This window comes from Siniperca chuatsi, linkage group LG8, assembly GCF_020085105.1.
Source record: "Siniperca chuatsi isolate FFG_IHB_CAS linkage group LG8, ASM2008510v1, whole genome shotgun sequence".
In the NCBI taxonomy this organism is placed as follows: domain Eukaryota; kingdom Metazoa; phylum Chordata; class Actinopteri; order Centrarchiformes; family Sinipercidae; genus Siniperca; species Siniperca chuatsi.
The window spans coordinates 19454208-19472426 of record NC_058049.1 but is presented as its reverse complement, the minus strand read 5'-3'; the positions used below and the strand labels follow the sequence as shown (position 1 = coordinate 19472426).

The 18219-nt window shown below is 40.6% G+C and overlaps 1 protein-coding gene across 1 annotated transcript in view; it reads left to right on the top strand.

The window, feature by feature from the left end:
* The window catches only part of flt4 (fms related receptor tyrosine kinase 4), a 42223-nt gene that overhangs the window by 9372 nt on the left and 14632 nt on the right, over positions 1–18219 (top strand). The window contains exons 2-10 of the mRNA XM_044205015.1: positions 6858–6954; positions 9049–9323; positions 11452–11597; positions 11716–11878; positions 12891–13030; positions 13103–13274; positions 14600–14717; positions 14878–15062; positions 15835–16000. Coding sequence (XP_044060950.1) covers positions 6858–6954; positions 9049–9323; positions 11452–11597; positions 11716–11878; positions 12891–13030; positions 13103–13274; positions 14600–14717; positions 14878–15062; positions 15835–16000 — 1462 coding nt within the window. The remainder of the gene's footprint in view (positions 1–6857; positions 6955–9048; positions 9324–11451; positions 11598–11715; positions 11879–12890; positions 13031–13102; positions 13275–14599; positions 14718–14877; positions 15063–15834; positions 16001–18219) is intronic.

Sequence of the window (18219 nt, the reverse complement as noted above, 5' to 3'; positions counted from 1 at the left end):
ATTAACGATTTACTGTCATACTGTTAATGTGGCGTTTATCTGTCTGAAGGATTTTACTAAACTATCTAAACTTGTGTGTTTATGCCCTGTGTTTATGCCATGTGTAATCATGCGATAACAGACAGAGTAAATCAACTTTACAAATATTGTGTTTTATCTTTGTAGGTTAAAATATGATGTTGCTTTTTTTTTGGGTGAAGCTAATCATCCAAAGCTGCTGCTTATCTCTGCACCACCAGCTGGAATGCATGGGAAAACAGGGGAACCAAGCTCAAATCTTTTTTGGCTCTCTGCCCCGTATTCACATTTGTATGGTGTTTGCTAACAAGCCAATCACCATCCATTTGAGTTCACTCTGAATAGATAGATGTTGATCTGTCAGATGTTGTTAGCTACAGAAAATGATCTGCAAAGCTGTAAAAATAATGGACCATACCAGTGATTTTTGCATGTTTTATCTCATTTTCAACAAATCACATATACTTTACATTGCTGCTGACCATTTTGCATAACATGCTGTTGTGTTTTAATTTTTTAAATGTATTTCTCTGACCTTCCAGGCAGCCATTGGCTTCCATTAATGTCTGTTCAGTTAAAAAAAACCTTTATCAGACTCTTTAAACCTGCCAGTGATATGTAATCTATGACAATTAACATCAACTGCATTTATTTTTGTCAAGGTTATGTTGTCATTATGAGTTAATGCAGTACACAGTTCAAATCAATCTTCACTTATAACTGTATTACCATGCAATGATAACAAAACACTAACAAAAATGAATGCAGGCAAGATGTTCACTGTGATGGACTACACAACTCAAGCAGGATTCAACAGTTTATTAATTGATTGATTTTCACATCTCACAGAAATTAATGGAAACCAGTGGCTTTATGGAATGTGAAATGTGAAAATACGCAAAACACAAAAACATTAATTCAAAACTGGTCAGCAGTAATGTAAAGTTAATATAAACTGAGCTAAAAACCTAGTCCCTTATATAATAAATTAAAGAAAATGAAGTCAAAGTTTAAACTCAAGACTGCACTGAAACATTTAGTTTCACTTGCAGTGTACTCAAACATCGTTGAGCCAGTCATTTTCTCATTGAAGCTGCAGCCTTGTGTATTGAAGGGTATCATTCTCCTTAAACCGTAGTTCACAGCTGCAGCCCTGCTTACTCACTGTCCACCTACACAACTGTTTGTGCTGACTGTCCTCCAGCTGAAACTGCTGTTTAGGAGCCAGGCTTGTACAATGAATGGAGACTGTTAACCTTATTTTTACTTCACTGTTTAAAATAAATGAGCTAACTGAGTGATAACAGTCATAACAATCTGTCATGAAATGCAGCATGAAAGGTCACGGCAGTAAAATGTGTTTATTATCATGACAAGATATGCTATCAGCCATGAACTTGTGTGAAGTGATGTGTTTGGTTTTCTTTGGCATTCGCTTTACATAGCTATACAATGTGTGCTTTTAATTATATTTGACAGAATGTAAACAATTTCTAATGGGATTATATATTTTTTCAAACCATTTACATAGCTGACAGGCCGACAGGCCTCCATATCTGGTGTCTCACAGTTTGGAAATATGGTGAATACATTATACAGCACATCCATATGGAAGATATTGACATCTGGCACAAAACATTTTCATCATTGTGAAACGCGGGGAAAGAACTAGCAGCTCCTGAGGCATCATGGGCGAGAGTCGCCAACAGTATGCAAGGCGTAGAAATGCCCCCTTCCTACCTCTCATCAATCTAAAGTGTCCAAACAGCAGAGAAGTCGGCGGCTGTTTTGGCCCACAGCCATGTGTAACCCAGCACACATTAAGTTATGACTTTGCAGCACCTCCTTCAGTGGTTATGAGAGAGCCACTTAGAATGACAAGTGATATATAAGAGATCCAAAGTCTTGACAAGTAATGTGGCGCACATTAGCCTCAAACCCACCCTGGAAATAGACCATGACAGGAGTGCTGACAGTTCACCCGTATATTTGTCATGAATTGTATCTGTTTAAATGATGTGTAAAATGTTTTGCTTGACTTCAAAGAGCTTTTAGCTTGACTACTTGTGGGTAAAATGCCTTATTTGCCCTCTCCTGTGAGACATTCTTGCTGTACTGTGATAGACATATCAGTCTATCTTACTATAATGGAGCATTTCAAATAGCCAAAGCTGAAATCTTCCCTTCATAGTAAATCCATCTTTTTCAGGTTTCCCTCCCAAATGCACCTCCAACATCTTGATGTCTTGTCTCTCAGGGCATGCCAGTCAGTCATGACATTTCAAAAAGATTTACAATTTGCATCCTGTCTATCAGTGTGCAATCTCTCGATTGATTGTGAGAGAAGCATCCATCACTGAGACTCAGCTACTGTAGGGATTTAGCTCAGAGCTCATCACTCACTCTGCACGTCTCTCAGAAAGAAAAATCACATCACTACACATCAGTCTGTACACTAGATTGTTGTGTATTTTCCCATGATATCACCCATTATTCCTCAGAGATATTTACAATACATGTTATGTTTACTGTTGAATACATACTGTATATATGTACACTATGTGTAGTGCTTTGTCTGTTATGTTTTGCACTGGAACCTTTGTCCTTGGATTATATGTTACAATCACAATGTGTGTAATTCTTTATATCAAAATAGTATTTTTTAAATTATTCTGATGGCATAAGTTTTTGTTTGTAGAAAAATGCAGAAAGTCAGATCTGTGTGGGTGGTAGCGTGTATTGCTGTCTGCCACAGTGTCTTGTTTGATTATTATTGCTGGAGGTGCTAAAGTTGGACACATACACATAGTAGTACAGGTGCTCCAACCTAAATAACAAAATAAGTAATTGTCATTGCCTTCCAAATTTGTCCATATGAGCATTTTCGGATCTGGTGCCCCTATCAACAGGATGACATCATTTGTCAGTGCTTTCCAAGACTGTTACAAAAAAGATTCATATAAAGGTTTTCTGATCTGCCACCTCTATGGTTGAGGTTTGGGTAAGTTTAGGCAACTAAAACTGCTTAGTAAATGTTAGATAAAGATCGTAGTCGTGGTTAAAATAAATCACAGTCACTGTTAGTAGGGAACAGGATGCAAACAGCAGTCCTTGGTTTCAAAGTGTCACACTTTAAACACCCAACTATGCACCCTGACCTCCTTCTAAAGACATGTTGTGGCACTACAACAACATAACACCACTTCCGCCTTTGCCTTTCAGAGCAACAGTCATTATTCACACAGCCTCAAGAGGTCGACGTCAGAAAAACGTTTAAATAGTTGTTTTAAGTGTTTGAACAAATGACCAGTGCTATAGCTTTTTTGGTGAGCCTCCTTTAAAGCAGCATTCATTTATTTCTTTGGCCACTTTGGGGAAAGCACAACAAGCTGTAAAAACAACACTGACATACTATCACCTTATAAAGTTGTTGCCTTTACACATCCAAAAGATATGGAGCAACATTAGCATTTATTTGGAGATGTGTTTCTGTCCACCCAACAAATGTAACTCCAAAATTCACTCTCCTTTAACTCTGTTTTGATCTCCACCAACTCCTGATGGAAATATCTGCTTCTTTAGCTGCTAAATGGCCACTATGTTCACCAGCTAGTCGCTAACTTTGACCGTCTGCTGTTTGGTGCTGGGCAGGTAGTGTACAGTGGGTTTACCAGAGCTTTTATCACTCAAAATGATGATGAGAGCTGTGAGAGTGAACCAAAACACTGCAGTTGTGCCACAAAACCAAAACAATGAGCTAAAAAGCTCCACAGAGCTGAGAGGAACTGCAGAGTCAAGTTATAATTTGTGGGGGGTTCATCAGTATGAGCGACCCCTTACACAGTACACATAGTCATTTAATCCATTGTTGATATGAAAATATTAGATTAGTGCAGCTTTAAAGTTGTCAGCATAGAAAAGCAAATTTCTATCCTGGCTTTGACATATGCTGTCCATCTATAGTCAGAGGGAAACATCCAGGTCTGCTGTCCACAGTGGGCACAGAAGGGACTGAAATCTTGTGGGAAGGTGTGGGAGGTCCAGCGCTCATCACTCCTTCAACATTGAGCAAAGACTTAAGGAGATGTTCTCTCTTGTTCTCCTCCCTTAGTGTGTGTGAAGGAAATTTGCTGTTCCTAAAATGAAGTGAAGATGTGAGCTGTCCTGACAGGAATTTCCTTTCACACTTTCCCTTGTCTGTAGCTCTTGGGGGGACCTGTGTTGGTGGCCCCTGGGTAAGTTTCTCTGACACGGCCCAATGTTTGGCTTCACAGCATTTCAGGTGTGAGGAAGAGTGGACAAAGCTGTGTTTTGTTGCGGAGGGGTGGTGATGGGACTGAAGTTGGTGGCAGGTTCACATCTGAGCTGAGACAATATGTTGGGAAAACTTTGCTGCTCCTCTGGGGCAGAATTAAAGCTCTCTGAAAGAGTATGGAAGGAAAACCCTGCTGGGAGCCAAGCTGGGAGTGATTCATGGACTGCCACCACTTCCCATTTAACATGTTTGTTTTCTGTCAGACGATGTTAGCTGTCCTAGTTCACATTCATACAAGTGTTATTTTGTGGGTTGTACGTGGTTTTAAATGATATCACATTTAATATCCAAGCGAAGACAGAAACAGATGTTACTTGATGGTTTTGTAGTCTCAACTGTGATCCCCAGCAGAGATGAACAAGGATATCTGAAATGTGAATCAATATATTAGTATGAAAGAAAGAAAGAGGGTCAAAGCCAGCAATAATAAAGCACATATGACTAGTTCAACATTTTGGGAAATAGGCTTATTCGCTTTCTTGCCGAGAAATAGATGAGATGATAAGTAACACTCTTGTGTCTGTACAGTAGATAACCTACCGCTAGCAGCCGGTTAAAAGAGTCCACCTCTTATTTAGCATTGCACTCCTATAACATTGTCAGAGTCTGTGGGCAGTTTTTAAAAAATTCTTCTTGCTTGTCAAAACCTGGTGCCCTCATTACCCACAATACAATTTGATTGCCGACAGTTTGGTCAAAGATTCGGGTATGTTATGCTAGTAGTGGCTAATGTAGCCTCGAGCCGCTAGCCTCAATCAGAGATGAGGAGCGGGCTACAGAGGTCTGGTAAGCCCACTTCTGTCTAACTCCACAGCTGAAGGATTTTCAAACTTGTAGTCTTCAACCCCAACCGACGCTGACTCAATTGACATCACTTGAGGCAGTATATATCAGACTTTGCGTAGCTCCCTCTGGAGACACAAAAGGCTGTATACAACTTTTTTCACATATGAAAACCTGAAGCAGACTTTGATGTGTAAAATCAGTGGAATTTGCATGCCAGCACATCTCACTAACATGTCATATCTCATTTGTTTGATCCATACAAAAAAAAAGAATGTGGAGTTTTGTCGTCACTGTGAGGTTTTAACAATAAGAACATTACCAGTGTCTGAAAGGTCCTGGCAAATATCGTCTTTATATTTCTTGTATTTATTTTCTTAATTTTTATGAATTCCTTCTCATTCATCGAAGATGTTATTGAAAAATGGAATGCAGCAGAAAGGTGAGTATGGTCATGCCACAGTGTAAAAAATGGTTGGCTTCTCGTTTTTTATTAAAAGCAAAGCAATGTTTCCTCTACTGCTTTGGAGAGTGTTTAAAGTAATTCTGGGAAATGTTTGAAAAAACCAACTGAAGTAGAAATACACAAGACAGGTTGAAGGAAAGTAAGTAAAATAAAATAGAAGTTTTTCGATCTTGCAGTGTAAGTGTAGTGATTTTCTAATAACTGTGCAAACTGTACTGTATGCAAGACTGACCGCTCAAGGTGAAGGGTATCTTTGAGTTTCTGTCTGTTTGCAGCTTTGGAAGGAACCCAGGCTGATCAGTCTCCTTCCATTGGGATCAGCCTTTACTGTAAACACGATTAACAAAATATTTACACAAGAACAACTTGCTCTATTGTGCTCCATGGGCAGCAGGATGTGTTGGAGGAATGAGGTTTGTGTACAAGAATCACAGCAGTCCAGAACTGTGGGTTTTGATTGGCAGCAGGTCATGACTGACTGCTGTGAAATCATTCTTGTCTTGTCTCGCCTGTTGTCTGTATTACACATACTTGAGGCTGTAGGCTTTCAGGTGTTTCAGTTGCTGCTCTATTTGTCCATGAATAGTTTCCCCTTCTTTGTTCACTCTGCTGTGAAAGTGCCAACATATAGTGCATTAAAGACAACACACGTATCACAATCATTTTCAAACAAGCTCTCTCGGGTCTGATGTGAAAAATGGTCATTATTTGCTTTCATAAATGCAAAGAAAGCCACCTTCATACACCCTCTGAGCCTCTCCTATCGCTCTGTGTGTGTTTTCATCCCTAATGATATCCAGGTATGGCATAAGTCATTGTGACACTTTTATATATGATAGACTGTAGGTGTGGAGTCTGACTAAGCGCTAATAGCACCCTGAGGGGACTCTGGGACGGTAATGACATTCTAGACCAGCCGTATTAACCAAGCACAAGTCAGTGAAGTGAATGCATTAGTAATGAATCAAGGGAAAATGGTCTTTGCGGCTATTCCAGAGGAGGAAGCAGGGAGCTCCTGGCAGCATCGCCTCATGATTGGGCCATGATTTCTCTGTTTGGGTGTTTTAGTGACAGAGTGCTTTACCCGCAGACTGCCTTATAGCTTGACAAATATAATGAACAACGTGCTATCTGAGCTGCTGTCGTGTTGAATTTCAGATTCCTGATGTGTTGCGGAGATTTGACAGCCTACCAGCAGCTCTTGTCAAAACCACTAGGTCCTGACCGACCTGTGTAACATGAATCTAATGCAGTTGCTGTGTTTCATGCCCTCAGGTTTGGTGATTGGCTTTTCTATGACTCCACCCATCCTTGACAGCTCCAAAGACGACCTAGTGATTCCAGTCCACCAAACGCTCACTATTACATGCAGGTATGTGTGTGTGCCGCTCTGGTTTGGGGGTGGTGTATGTGCGCTTGTGCATGACTTGCTGTATGTTATTGCAGTAAGTAAAAAAAAAAAAAAAATCAATATTGGTAGAAAGCAAAAACTAAATTGTTATTTCATAACAATGACCCAATGAAGATAAGAGATTCATAGTATGCAATTCATTGCAGTGGTGGAGTGCAACATTTACTCAAGTACAAATTTGAGATACTTCTAATCCACTACAATTCAGAGAGGAACATACTTTTTACTCCACTACAATTATTTGACAGATATAGCTACTAGTTATTTTACAAACGGTGCATTGTTAGAAATTAAACTACCCAACAGTATATCAAATTAAAGTTGTCATTTTTCATGTAAAAACATTTCATGGATCCAGCTTCTGAAATGTGAGGATTTGCTGTTTTTCCATGCCTTAAATTGCAGTACAAAACAAAAATAGGATGTATTACAGACCAAACAATTAGTCAGTGAATCCAGAAAATAATCAGCAGATTAATCGATAATGAAAATAATCATTAGTTGCAGCCCTATATGAAATTGTTTAAAATTACTGCCGCCTCAAGCAACTACAACAGTAAAATGCTGCTTAATGTATCAGTAATGAAAATCTCATGATATAATAGAAAAGTATAAAACTCACAAGGACCATTTTTTCTGCATTGAGTGCTTTCGATACTTCAGGTACATTTTACTTAAATAACATTTGTAATTCAGGACTTTTACTTGTAATGGAGTATTTTTACAGGGTGATATTGCTATTTTACTTAAGTAAAGGATCTGAATACTTCCTCCACCACTGATGCGTTGTTATTATTAAACAATTTTAAGTTCAGTTTTCACAGCATTTTGTATGTCATGTGTTTCTGATTACAACTAGTCAAGTCAAATCAATTTTATTTAGGAGGTCCAAAATGTTTCTCTTTTAAAATTTGTACAATATGTGACACCCTCTATCCTTAGACCCCCATTTCGCATAAGGAAAAACTCAATGAAGAACTCCACAAAAAATGCTTGTAACAGAAAAAAATGGGACTCTACATTTTCTAATACATATGCCTAGCTAATGTAAATCCATACAAAAAAAGGCCATGTCCTATAAGACACAGATATTTTTTTTGGTCCTAAAACAGCCAACACTGATTTAAACTGAGTCGAAATAAGATAGGAAGTCACTCATAATAACCGTCCTTTATCCTAATGAAATCTCTGCTGCGCTGCCCGCTGCCAAGCTGTCACTCCGTTAACCGTTTTGTTGCTGCGGTCCAAACAAATGCTGTCTTTGGAAAGCTGGTGATACCTTTGGACTTTTTCCAACAGGTCTTAAATAGTTGTTTGCATGTAAATCTGCCATGTCCGGCACCACTAAGAATCTCCTGGGAGAGGAAGTCGGTTTCATTTGAGTCAATTTAGTCTTCACCATTTACAATTTTCTAGAATCTAGATAGATAGACGCTATTCACAAGGGTTGGAAAATAACCGACAGAATCCTTTCATTGCCCTCTGTGATTTTTGCAGTTATTTCCACTCATCTCATTTTGGCACTGTCTGCAAATGTGGACATTTGTAGTTGGTGGAGGCAGGTGGTGAAAGCATAGCTATCAGTTTTCAGACAACCATTATGATTCCACTCAATCTCGCTCATAATGCCTCCGGGTTAACATGTCCAGCCATAACTGAATTTATGTGACGGAGCACAAAGCAAACAGGGATGTGTGGATGCACAGAGACATTTATGGCGTCTCACACACACACACACACACACACACACAAAGACACAAACAAACATGCACACAAACGCTTCTCAACTTTTACAGTTAATATGTGACACTGACTGTTAGACTGTGAATAATACAGATAACAAAACTCTGTCTTAAAACAATTATCAGTTTGCCCTCATGTACATGAAACAGTTTTTGCTTGCTGTAATCAGCACCCGACTATTATTTTAAGACAGACTTGAAAAGTGTGAACTTATCCTTTTATTTCAAATTTTACCTGTGGATGATGATTTATCATGAGCTCATACTAACATCAAATCTGTTTCATGTCCTCTGACCTGACCCCTCTCCTCAGGGGACAGCACACTCTGGCCTGGGCCTGGCCTGATCAGACTCTGGTGGGACAGGAGCTAACCGACCGTCACGCCCAGCTGCCGACCACCAGGGCCCCCGGGCAGAGGGTCGCCTTGGTCAGCGAGTGTCCGGGGCAGCCTGGGAGGCCGTACTGCAAGAGGCTGGTCCTGAATGGGGCGCGGGCCCAGGACACCGGCTACTATCGCTGCTATTACAAGGATGTCAAGGCCGTCATTGTTGGCATCACAGCCGTCAGCGTTTATGTCTTTGTCAGAGGTGAGTCACACTCCCACGTACCCACACACACACACATACACTATGCTGACGCAAACTCACTTGAAAATGAAAATTGAAAATATCTAAATGACTTGTTCACCTCGCTGGCTCAGCATAAAATATTCATCATTGAGTGTTGTTTCAATCCTTCTCTTATTATAAATATTATTTTCTATTTAGAAATGCAATTTATATAGTAGTGAGTCTGCAGTTTGTGGGGCCATTTTGCTGTCTGAACTTGTTCTGTGTTTAAAGAGAGCATGTTTCATCTCCTGCCTGCCTGACCTGGTCTGCAGCTCTTTAGCTTGGCTGTGTGGAGCCCTTAGGCTTTAGTTTCTCTTTTCCTTGGGAGGTTCACAAGAAAACCATACACATCCTACTGAAACAGATCTCCTGTTTGAATGTGACTTCAATATCAAAGTAGCCCCTGCATTATTAGAACTGGAAGTTGTTGACTTTGCCTCAGCAACACCCTGGAAGCTGGAAGGATTAATGTTTAGGGAAGTAGAGATGCAAAAGGTGTGATAAAGGTAGGAATGAGCAGCTCATTCACTTTTCTAATTAGAGAAAGGACAATTTATTAATATTGAAATATAGCAGCAGCTCTCTTTTAATTCACCTTCTCACAAGCCTTTTCATGTGGGTTTCTTGAGAGCGTCAAATCTGATAAGACTTGCACAATAAAATTTTTTGTTTTTGTTTTGCTACAAATCTTTTCTCCCCTGGTTTCACTGTGTCTCACATAATATTAGGATTCAGAGCCACCATTCCTACTTCCTCTATTTTAGATTGACTTTAGGACTTTGAGCTTGGCCTTAAGTGTTGCCTCTTTCCTTTTCCTGGCCTTGCTCCATGTGCTAGGGAAGGAGGAGTGGATAGGGAGAGTGGGAGAGACAGATGATTGTCATGTAGGGGAATCCTGCTGACCAGTCCACTCATGTGAAACGCCTGTTTATCCCCTCTGACAAGGTGCCAAAACAGTTTCCACAGATCTAACCAGGGGGCTGATCAGAAGCAGATGAAAATCGCAGCCATAAATTAGACCCAGTGGAATGAGAAGGGGCGCATGTGGATTGAGTTAGACAGGCAGACGTCTTCCCTTTACCCCCGTTTCTGCTGCACACTATTATCTAAACACTCAAACACACATGATTGTACAGTATGACATGAATGTCCCTTATATGTGTAGACTTGCATCAACACACACACACACACAGGCTAATGTAAAATGCTTTCTCTGACACACACATTTTCATTGACATTCTCACACCTGGGCTTGCATGCCTCATTCTTTGCAAACTCTTCTTCTTCCAATCTAATACCTGCAGTGATTTACTGTTAAGAACTTAAACTGGGAGGAGTTGTGTGAGTTACCTGCGTGAATTTAGACCACCGCGGGGCAGAAATACAGTATGAGCCTCTTGATAGGACCTATTGTTTGGCCTTGCAGCAGCTTGAAATAATAGCTTTGAGTGCTGTAGGAAAAGAGTATGAAAATAATAGAAGGCTTACTGTGAAAAAAAACAAAGAAATAAGAAGAGAAGCAAGCAGGTTGTAGTCACACAATATCTTTGGCTGGCGTACAAAGTCGCTGGTATTGACATGAAAGCCTGAGAGATAAGCATTTTATAATAGTGTGTGCTCATACTGTGGGAATATGAGGTTGTGTAGTGATAACAGCTGCAATGTAAATTGGTGGCACAATTGCTGTGATGTCTCCCAAAGCCCCCCCCCCCCCCCCTTGCAACAGGAGCTGTGAGTCACAGACAATAAAAAGGGTAACATCAAGGTGTTAAGGAAGAAAGACAGGAGAGATATGTTCCACTAACAGACAGCTTGGGGTAAAATTGTAGCAACTGTTTAGAAGAGGATTAAACCCCTCGGCTGCCTGTCTCTCAGCTGACATGTAATAGCAGTTCTTAATGCTGTTTACTGTGTGGGGACAGACTGAAATGTTGCATTACATGTAATCATGATAAACCCCACAAATAGGGTGTCTTTGGGGGTCATTATCAGGCTGTGAGATATCTGGTTGTCCATTCATGAAGTTACCTCAGTAATAGCCGCCATTATCCCATCTGGTATCAGGGTTACCCTTTAACAGCTCCCTGTTTCTATCTTCATCCAGATCCCGAGCAGCCCTTCCTCAGGAGAGGCAGCTACAGCGAGGGCAACAAAAATGACCTGGAGACCATTTTAATCACGCGGTCCTTCACACACGTCATAGTGCCATGTCTGGTCACAGTGCCTGATTTGAACGTCACTCTCCACGCGGTTTGTACTCACCACAGATTTCTCACACTCTATTCCTCCTTATTGAAGCTGTCAAGTGATGCTTTAACTGATGTTGTGAGCTCAAGCAATGTTTTTTTTTATGCTTGTGTCATCTCAGTATCCCTCGCCTCTGGAGAAGAGCTGGATGACATGGGACAACAAGCGAGGCTGGTCCATTCCCAGACAAATCATAGACATTGTGCCGCTCATCGGAGTTTCGTGTGTCGCCACACTGGGAGGCAAAGAGTATAAATCTGCAGACTATCTGATCCACGTTACAGGTAAAAAACATGATATCTGTGTTAACTTCAAAGGTTTAAAGGGTTCAGTCTCCTCTGCTGTTGCAGCCAAACCTTAACTTCAGCAGCTACAAAAGCATAACTGACCCAGTGCAAATATTTAAATTAGATTTGAAGCTTTTGTTGAAAGAGAAATTAGCAAGGAAATCGAAGGTGGTGCTAGACTGACTACATTGTCACCATAATTCTGCATGGCAGTCAGTCAGCCAATTATGCCTTAATGCTGACAATTTGAAGGATATTATTTCATTATGTAATTTCCTTCGAAAACAACTCCCCTTTTTATGTAGGGACGTGTGCCATTATGCTAGCGGAATTAAAAGAAAAGAAAGAAAAGGAAAAGAAGGGAAGGCGTAATTAAATTTTAGGAAACTAAGATAACGAGTCAAGATTTCATGTCGAATTTCCCTCTTGTTGCGAGTGAACTCTGAGGGACCCAGAGGCTCTTTTGCTATGCTGTGTGAGATCATTCACCTCTCACTTCAGAGGGCGAAAGGAAACTCATACCCACCGCTGCCGGCCAAGAGTAACAGCAGCATCAATCAGAGGAGAAACTGAGAGCGAGTCTTCACTCCGAACGCTAATGGAGCGTTTAAACAATCAGGCAATCACAGTGTGCTGCACCGACATCACCAGCATACATGTTTTTTTTGCACCCCATGTCATTTCCAGTGACTGCAGAGAGAGGTGGCTTGAATATCAGAGACACTGTCCAAAGCTTTCTTGCTTTTTATCTTTTATCTTTAATTGAGGCTTCACTGTATTCCACTTTAATTTCCTTCACTGATATATAGCTTGACACATGAATGGAAATAGTGCAGGCTTGTGACAGACAGCTTCTTTATAGTAGGATGGTTCCTCTGGTCCAAAGGAAAGTCATTTCCTCTGGTCCTGGGAGGAAGGAAAAACTGCTGTGTCACCGTGACCTCTCTCACTGTCTCCCTCCCTCTGTCCCTCTGTTTCTCCCTCCCCATTTTTCATTTTTTCCGGACAGGAAGTCAGGTTTACGATGTCAAGCTGTTTCCTGAGGACCCAGTCGAGCTGATAGTGGGGGAGGCCCTCACCCTGAACTGCACAGCGACGGTGGAGTTCAACGCTGGAGTGGATATTCAGTGGTCTTACCCTGGCAAAGAGGTACGTAGCAGCAACAGTTGGTCGCATGTTGTACGGCATCAGTAAATAAAAACTTGAATTTCTTCTCACCAGACGAACAGTTGGGTGGACACTAAGCCCCATCGTGAAGCTCTGTCTCACGCTACAGAGGCTGTTAGCATCTTGACCATCCACAGCGTCAATGTCACAGACACTGGCCTGTACAGTTGCAATGTCACCAGCATGGACACAACACGAACCCAACAAACTCAGGTCATAGTTTATGGTAAGCACCAGCTCAGAACAGTACACATTTACTACTTGGCCTTCCTCTTTTTCACTAGATCAGCCTGTTAAATATCACATTAGTCATGAGTGTCTGTACGTCACACACACAATAAGACTAAGAGTCCATCCATGTTTGCAGCTCTGTGACGCTGTACTTGGCGGTGCTTTGAGCTAAATACTAACATCAACATGCTCGCAATGACAATGCTAAAATGATGATGTTAAGCAGGTATAATGTTTACCATGTTCACAATCTCAGTTTAGCATGTTAACATGCTAGCATTTGATAATTAGCACTAACCACATATGACAGCTGAGGCTGATGGAAATGTCATTAGTTTTGCAGATATTACAAGTATTGGAGAAATTTATATGATGATGGCGCTAGAGAAAAAGATAAGGCATCACCAGTTGTTAGGATTCATCCTGAGGGGGACATCAATGTCTGAACCAAATTTTATGGCTATCCATCCAATAGTTGTCGAGACATTTTTCTTAAAACCACAAATGTGAACCTCATGTTGGTGCAAGAGGAAAAGCCAGGGGATCATTCATGAATGTCTGTATTAAATTCTTGGTAATCCATCCAATAGTTGTTGAGATATTTCTACAGACCAACAGACCAACATTACCATCCCTAGACTCAGACCCCTTTCTCCCCCCAGTGCTAAGCCCCTGCGACTCAGTAATGCCTATTATAGAGCAATATCAATGTCGCTTTACTTTGCAACCATTAGTTTACATAACCATAACCCACCATAAGCTACTGGTCATATCAGACCAAGAAAGGCTCTATTGGAAAAATCCTGAGGGTATTGAATTGAGCAGGGCTGCATTTTATTGCTTTTAAATTAAACCTAAGAAGAATAAATAATACATTTTTTGTAAAATGATATGGTCTTGCTTTAAAGGAATACTCCACCAAAAATATATCAAATATTTAGTGCTGTGGGCTTGAAGGGTGGCTCTGATTTCAATAGTGACCCAGAGTCAAAGCAAGAAAACTTAGAAACTTCTCAAACCACTCCTTGCGTATTTAGCAATGAATTGGCAAAGCAAAACTGAAGATACTGTATGGCTAAACAGCGGAGGAGTGATTAGAGAAGTTTCTGTGGATAGTTTGACTGACTTGACTCTGGGTCAACATTTGAATCCACAGTAACTGTTGTGAATCCAAGCTGACTTACAGCTGCCATCCTCTACTTTGCAGAGCCACATTTCAAGCCTACAGAGGGGTGAGTGTTTGATACTCTTGGTGGAGATTTCTTTAAGCTTTGAGACTCAGGCTTGAAGGAATAACTACATGGATGTCTCTTCTTCCAGAAAAGCCCTTTATCAGCCTCAACTACAGAAATGGACCAGTGGTGGATGTAACTGCTGGCCAGAAGTCGTTCAAATTACAAGTAAACGTGTCTGCCTTCCCCCCACCTGAAACACAATGGTAAGATGAGACTCTCTAGTGTATTCATTAAACATAATGGACATTTTACAAAGCATAATTAGGCTTCGTACAGCTTAGATTTGCTGATTAGTTTAGGGGCAGAGCACCTCAGCTGGAGGGTATCCTGTACTGTAGCTGTGTACGTGTGTGTTGTGTCCAGGTATAAAGATGGAAAGCTGATAAACCAGCGCCCAGAGTTCAAGATGAAAAGGATGAGGATGCACCTTAACCATGCTTTGGAGATTAAGGATGTTTGTCAGGAGGATTCTGGGCTCTACATGGTGGTGCTGAAGAACCGTGGCGCTGCGCTGGAGAGGAGGCTCAACATCACGCTTGTCGTCAATGGTAACTAGTCTGCTGGTCTGTGCACCCACAGTGGGCATCACACCAGATGTTTTTGTGATCAGTTAACATTCCTGCTGCAAAACTCTAGAGGTTTACTAGTTTTCCACATAAGGAACATAGAGTGTATGCACAACCGTGGAAGTATTATGATAAGTGTTTTATACAAAAATGTGTAATATGAGTTAATGTGTTATTGGTTTGGATTTGTGGAGAAAATGATAAGAAATTTGAAAAGCTGAAACGTTGCATCAATAAACAAAAGATGCACAACAGGTGACAGACTGAAGTTGTAGAAGAGTTACATTTTTGGGGGTAATTAATTCTACTGTTAACTCTCTTTGAAATATTTACCAGTGGCAGTCAATGTAAACATATTTTCTTTTGCAGACTTATGTTTGGTTCAAATTTGCACCACATTTTGATGTAATCATACTTGTTGAATTTGAAACTGAGATCACACCTAACTGCATTTGATTCTTGTACTGTCTTCTTTCTGTGTAAAGTATGTATGTTGTCATTATTTTATCCCAACCAGGTTTTCCTCTCTTTCCCCTCTTGGTTTTCTAGTGGTCTAGTTGTGTTATAGTCATGTTTTAGTTTCCTATCTTAGTCCTAAGACATTCAGGAAAATCTAAATTTCTGAGTATGAGAAGTAAGAGGGTGATTTTCTCTCTATTTGTGTTAGCCCTGTGACTGACTGGCAACTAGTCCAGAGTGTACTGGGATAGGTCTGTGACCCTAAATACTATTTATTGGCTCCATTCCTTCACAGTTCCCCCACAGATCCATGAGAAAGAAGTGGCAGATCCGTCCAGTCCTTATCCAAGTGGCAGCAGCCAGACCCTAACATGCACTGCCTATGGTCTCCCTACTCCCATTGTCAGCTGGCAGTGGAGGGCCTGGGGCCCGTGTGTCCTCAACAGCACTCAGAGCAGACTGTAAGAAAAACATCTCTCCCAGATACACACACTCACACACAGGTAGATACTTTTTGCAAACTCTGTGTAACCAGTGTGGGAACAGATAAGGTTGGATCAAACAAGACAGAAAAGAGGAGAGGAGTGGGATGCGGTGCATAAAGCGTTATGAGAGGACCAAATAAGAAGAAGAGATCAGTGTGAAATCATCCACTGGCTCTGCGTGAAGAAAAGAGGGAGGAGATGGTGAAGAAAGATATGTGGAGGTGGATGAAAAGAGCAGAGATAAAGAGGAAGGTGGAGGAGAAGTAAATAGTGGAAGGAGAAGACGAAAGGAAAGTGTGTCTGTTCAATGTCCAACTTGTTTCCTCCCCCTTGCAGTAATAATGAGCCTGTTAGCCTGTTACAGCCGATCCGCCATGGTTCAGTTCTCACACAGCAGTCTCACTTTCTGGCATACACATAATGTGCACACACACACACACACACACACACACACACACACACACACACACACACACACACACACACACACACACACACTTATTGCCAGGCATCTCCCACAACACAAAATAATGTATTCTCTGGACAGCCATCTACAGTAGATTTCACTTATTTCCTATTCCTTTTATAATATTCACCTGCCTCCATCTTCCTCAAAGGCTTAATTTTTGAAGTTATTGCTGTTCTCTTGACCTTTCCATGTGGGCATGCATGATTCCAGACACGAGGCACCCAACCTGTTGTTATAGGCAGTACACTGAAATACACAACAGTGGCATCTTGAGCTCCAGCTGTCTAGTTCATGTTCTTTCTCATGTACATCTCATGTGACATTTCATCGGCACTGACTGAAACATGGTTGTGTTGACCTTTTCTGGTATATAAGAATTGAATTTCCTTTCTGTAATATGATGTAATATATAGTGTAGGACAAATAAATCTATAAAATCGATAGATAAATCCTGGGTCACAGCATTCAAACCAACTGGGCCTGCTGAAGTGTCCTTGAGCAAGACATTGAGTTAAACTTTGTTGTTTTGGGCAAAATTCTTTGCAAAGCTTGAGAAATTACTTTTATAAGAGTGGATAATCCACATGATGTGGACAGTGTGTGTATTAGTCACAATGCATGGAGGAAAATATACTCACACGATCAAATTGTGGGGACTCTTCTGCCATTTGGGTACAAAAGTAGGTCCCTCCGGGAGGTTAAGACTTGTTTTTGGTTAAAGGAATAGCTTGACATTTTGGGAAATACGCTTATTCGCTTTCTTGACAAGAGGTGAGTAGATCAGTATCACTCTCATATCTGTATGCTAAATATGAAGCTACAGCCAGGAGACAGTTAGCTTATCTTAGCATAAAGACTGGAAATAGGGGGAAACAGCTAGCCTGGCTGTATCCAAAGGTAAAAAACCAGCACCTCTAAAGCTCACTAATGAACACATTGTATCATTGTATCACTATTTCATGGCCGGGAGTGGCGACTTCCTGGAGTCTTGTTGTCACTGTGATGTTGCCAGGCAACCAATGGAGAATCCAGAAAGTCACCAAAACAAACGATATATTACATGTTAATTAGTTAACTTTAGAGGTGCTGGAAGGTTGATTTTCTTTACCTTTGGACAGAGCCAGGCTTGCTGTTTACTCATTTCCAGTCTAATTGCTAAGCTAAGCAAACCATCTCCTGGCTGTAGTTTCACACTTAGCATACAGATATGAAAGTGATATTTTGTCATCTAATAGGCAAGAAAGCAAATATGTGTATTTCCCAAAATGATGAACTGTTCCTTTAAAATTAAAGGTACCATATACCATTAATAGCATGTATGTATAATTAATTAATATGTGTGCAGTTGAATAATTTAAACACATTTTTTTTTGTCATCAAACCCCCAAATTCCCCAAAACAGAGGACATGACCTTAGAGTCCTCAAAGGTAGCGGTGGCCCTGTTAGTGATTATGGTTAAGGTTAGGGAAAGTCTCCAGGACATGAATGTAGATCAGTGCAATATTCTCCAAAGTGACAAAAACAAGCATGTGTGTGTAAACATCAGCTAATATTGGCAAAAGCATGTTAAACTATGAGCAGAAGTTTGTTGACAATAAAATATTCTGAGGGAATCAAAACAGGTTCTTTCTTTCACACAAGTTTATTTCTCAAATAATTGATTTATGTATATGTACTGTATTATAATTTAGATTTATTTATGATGTATACTGTTTGTACATTATT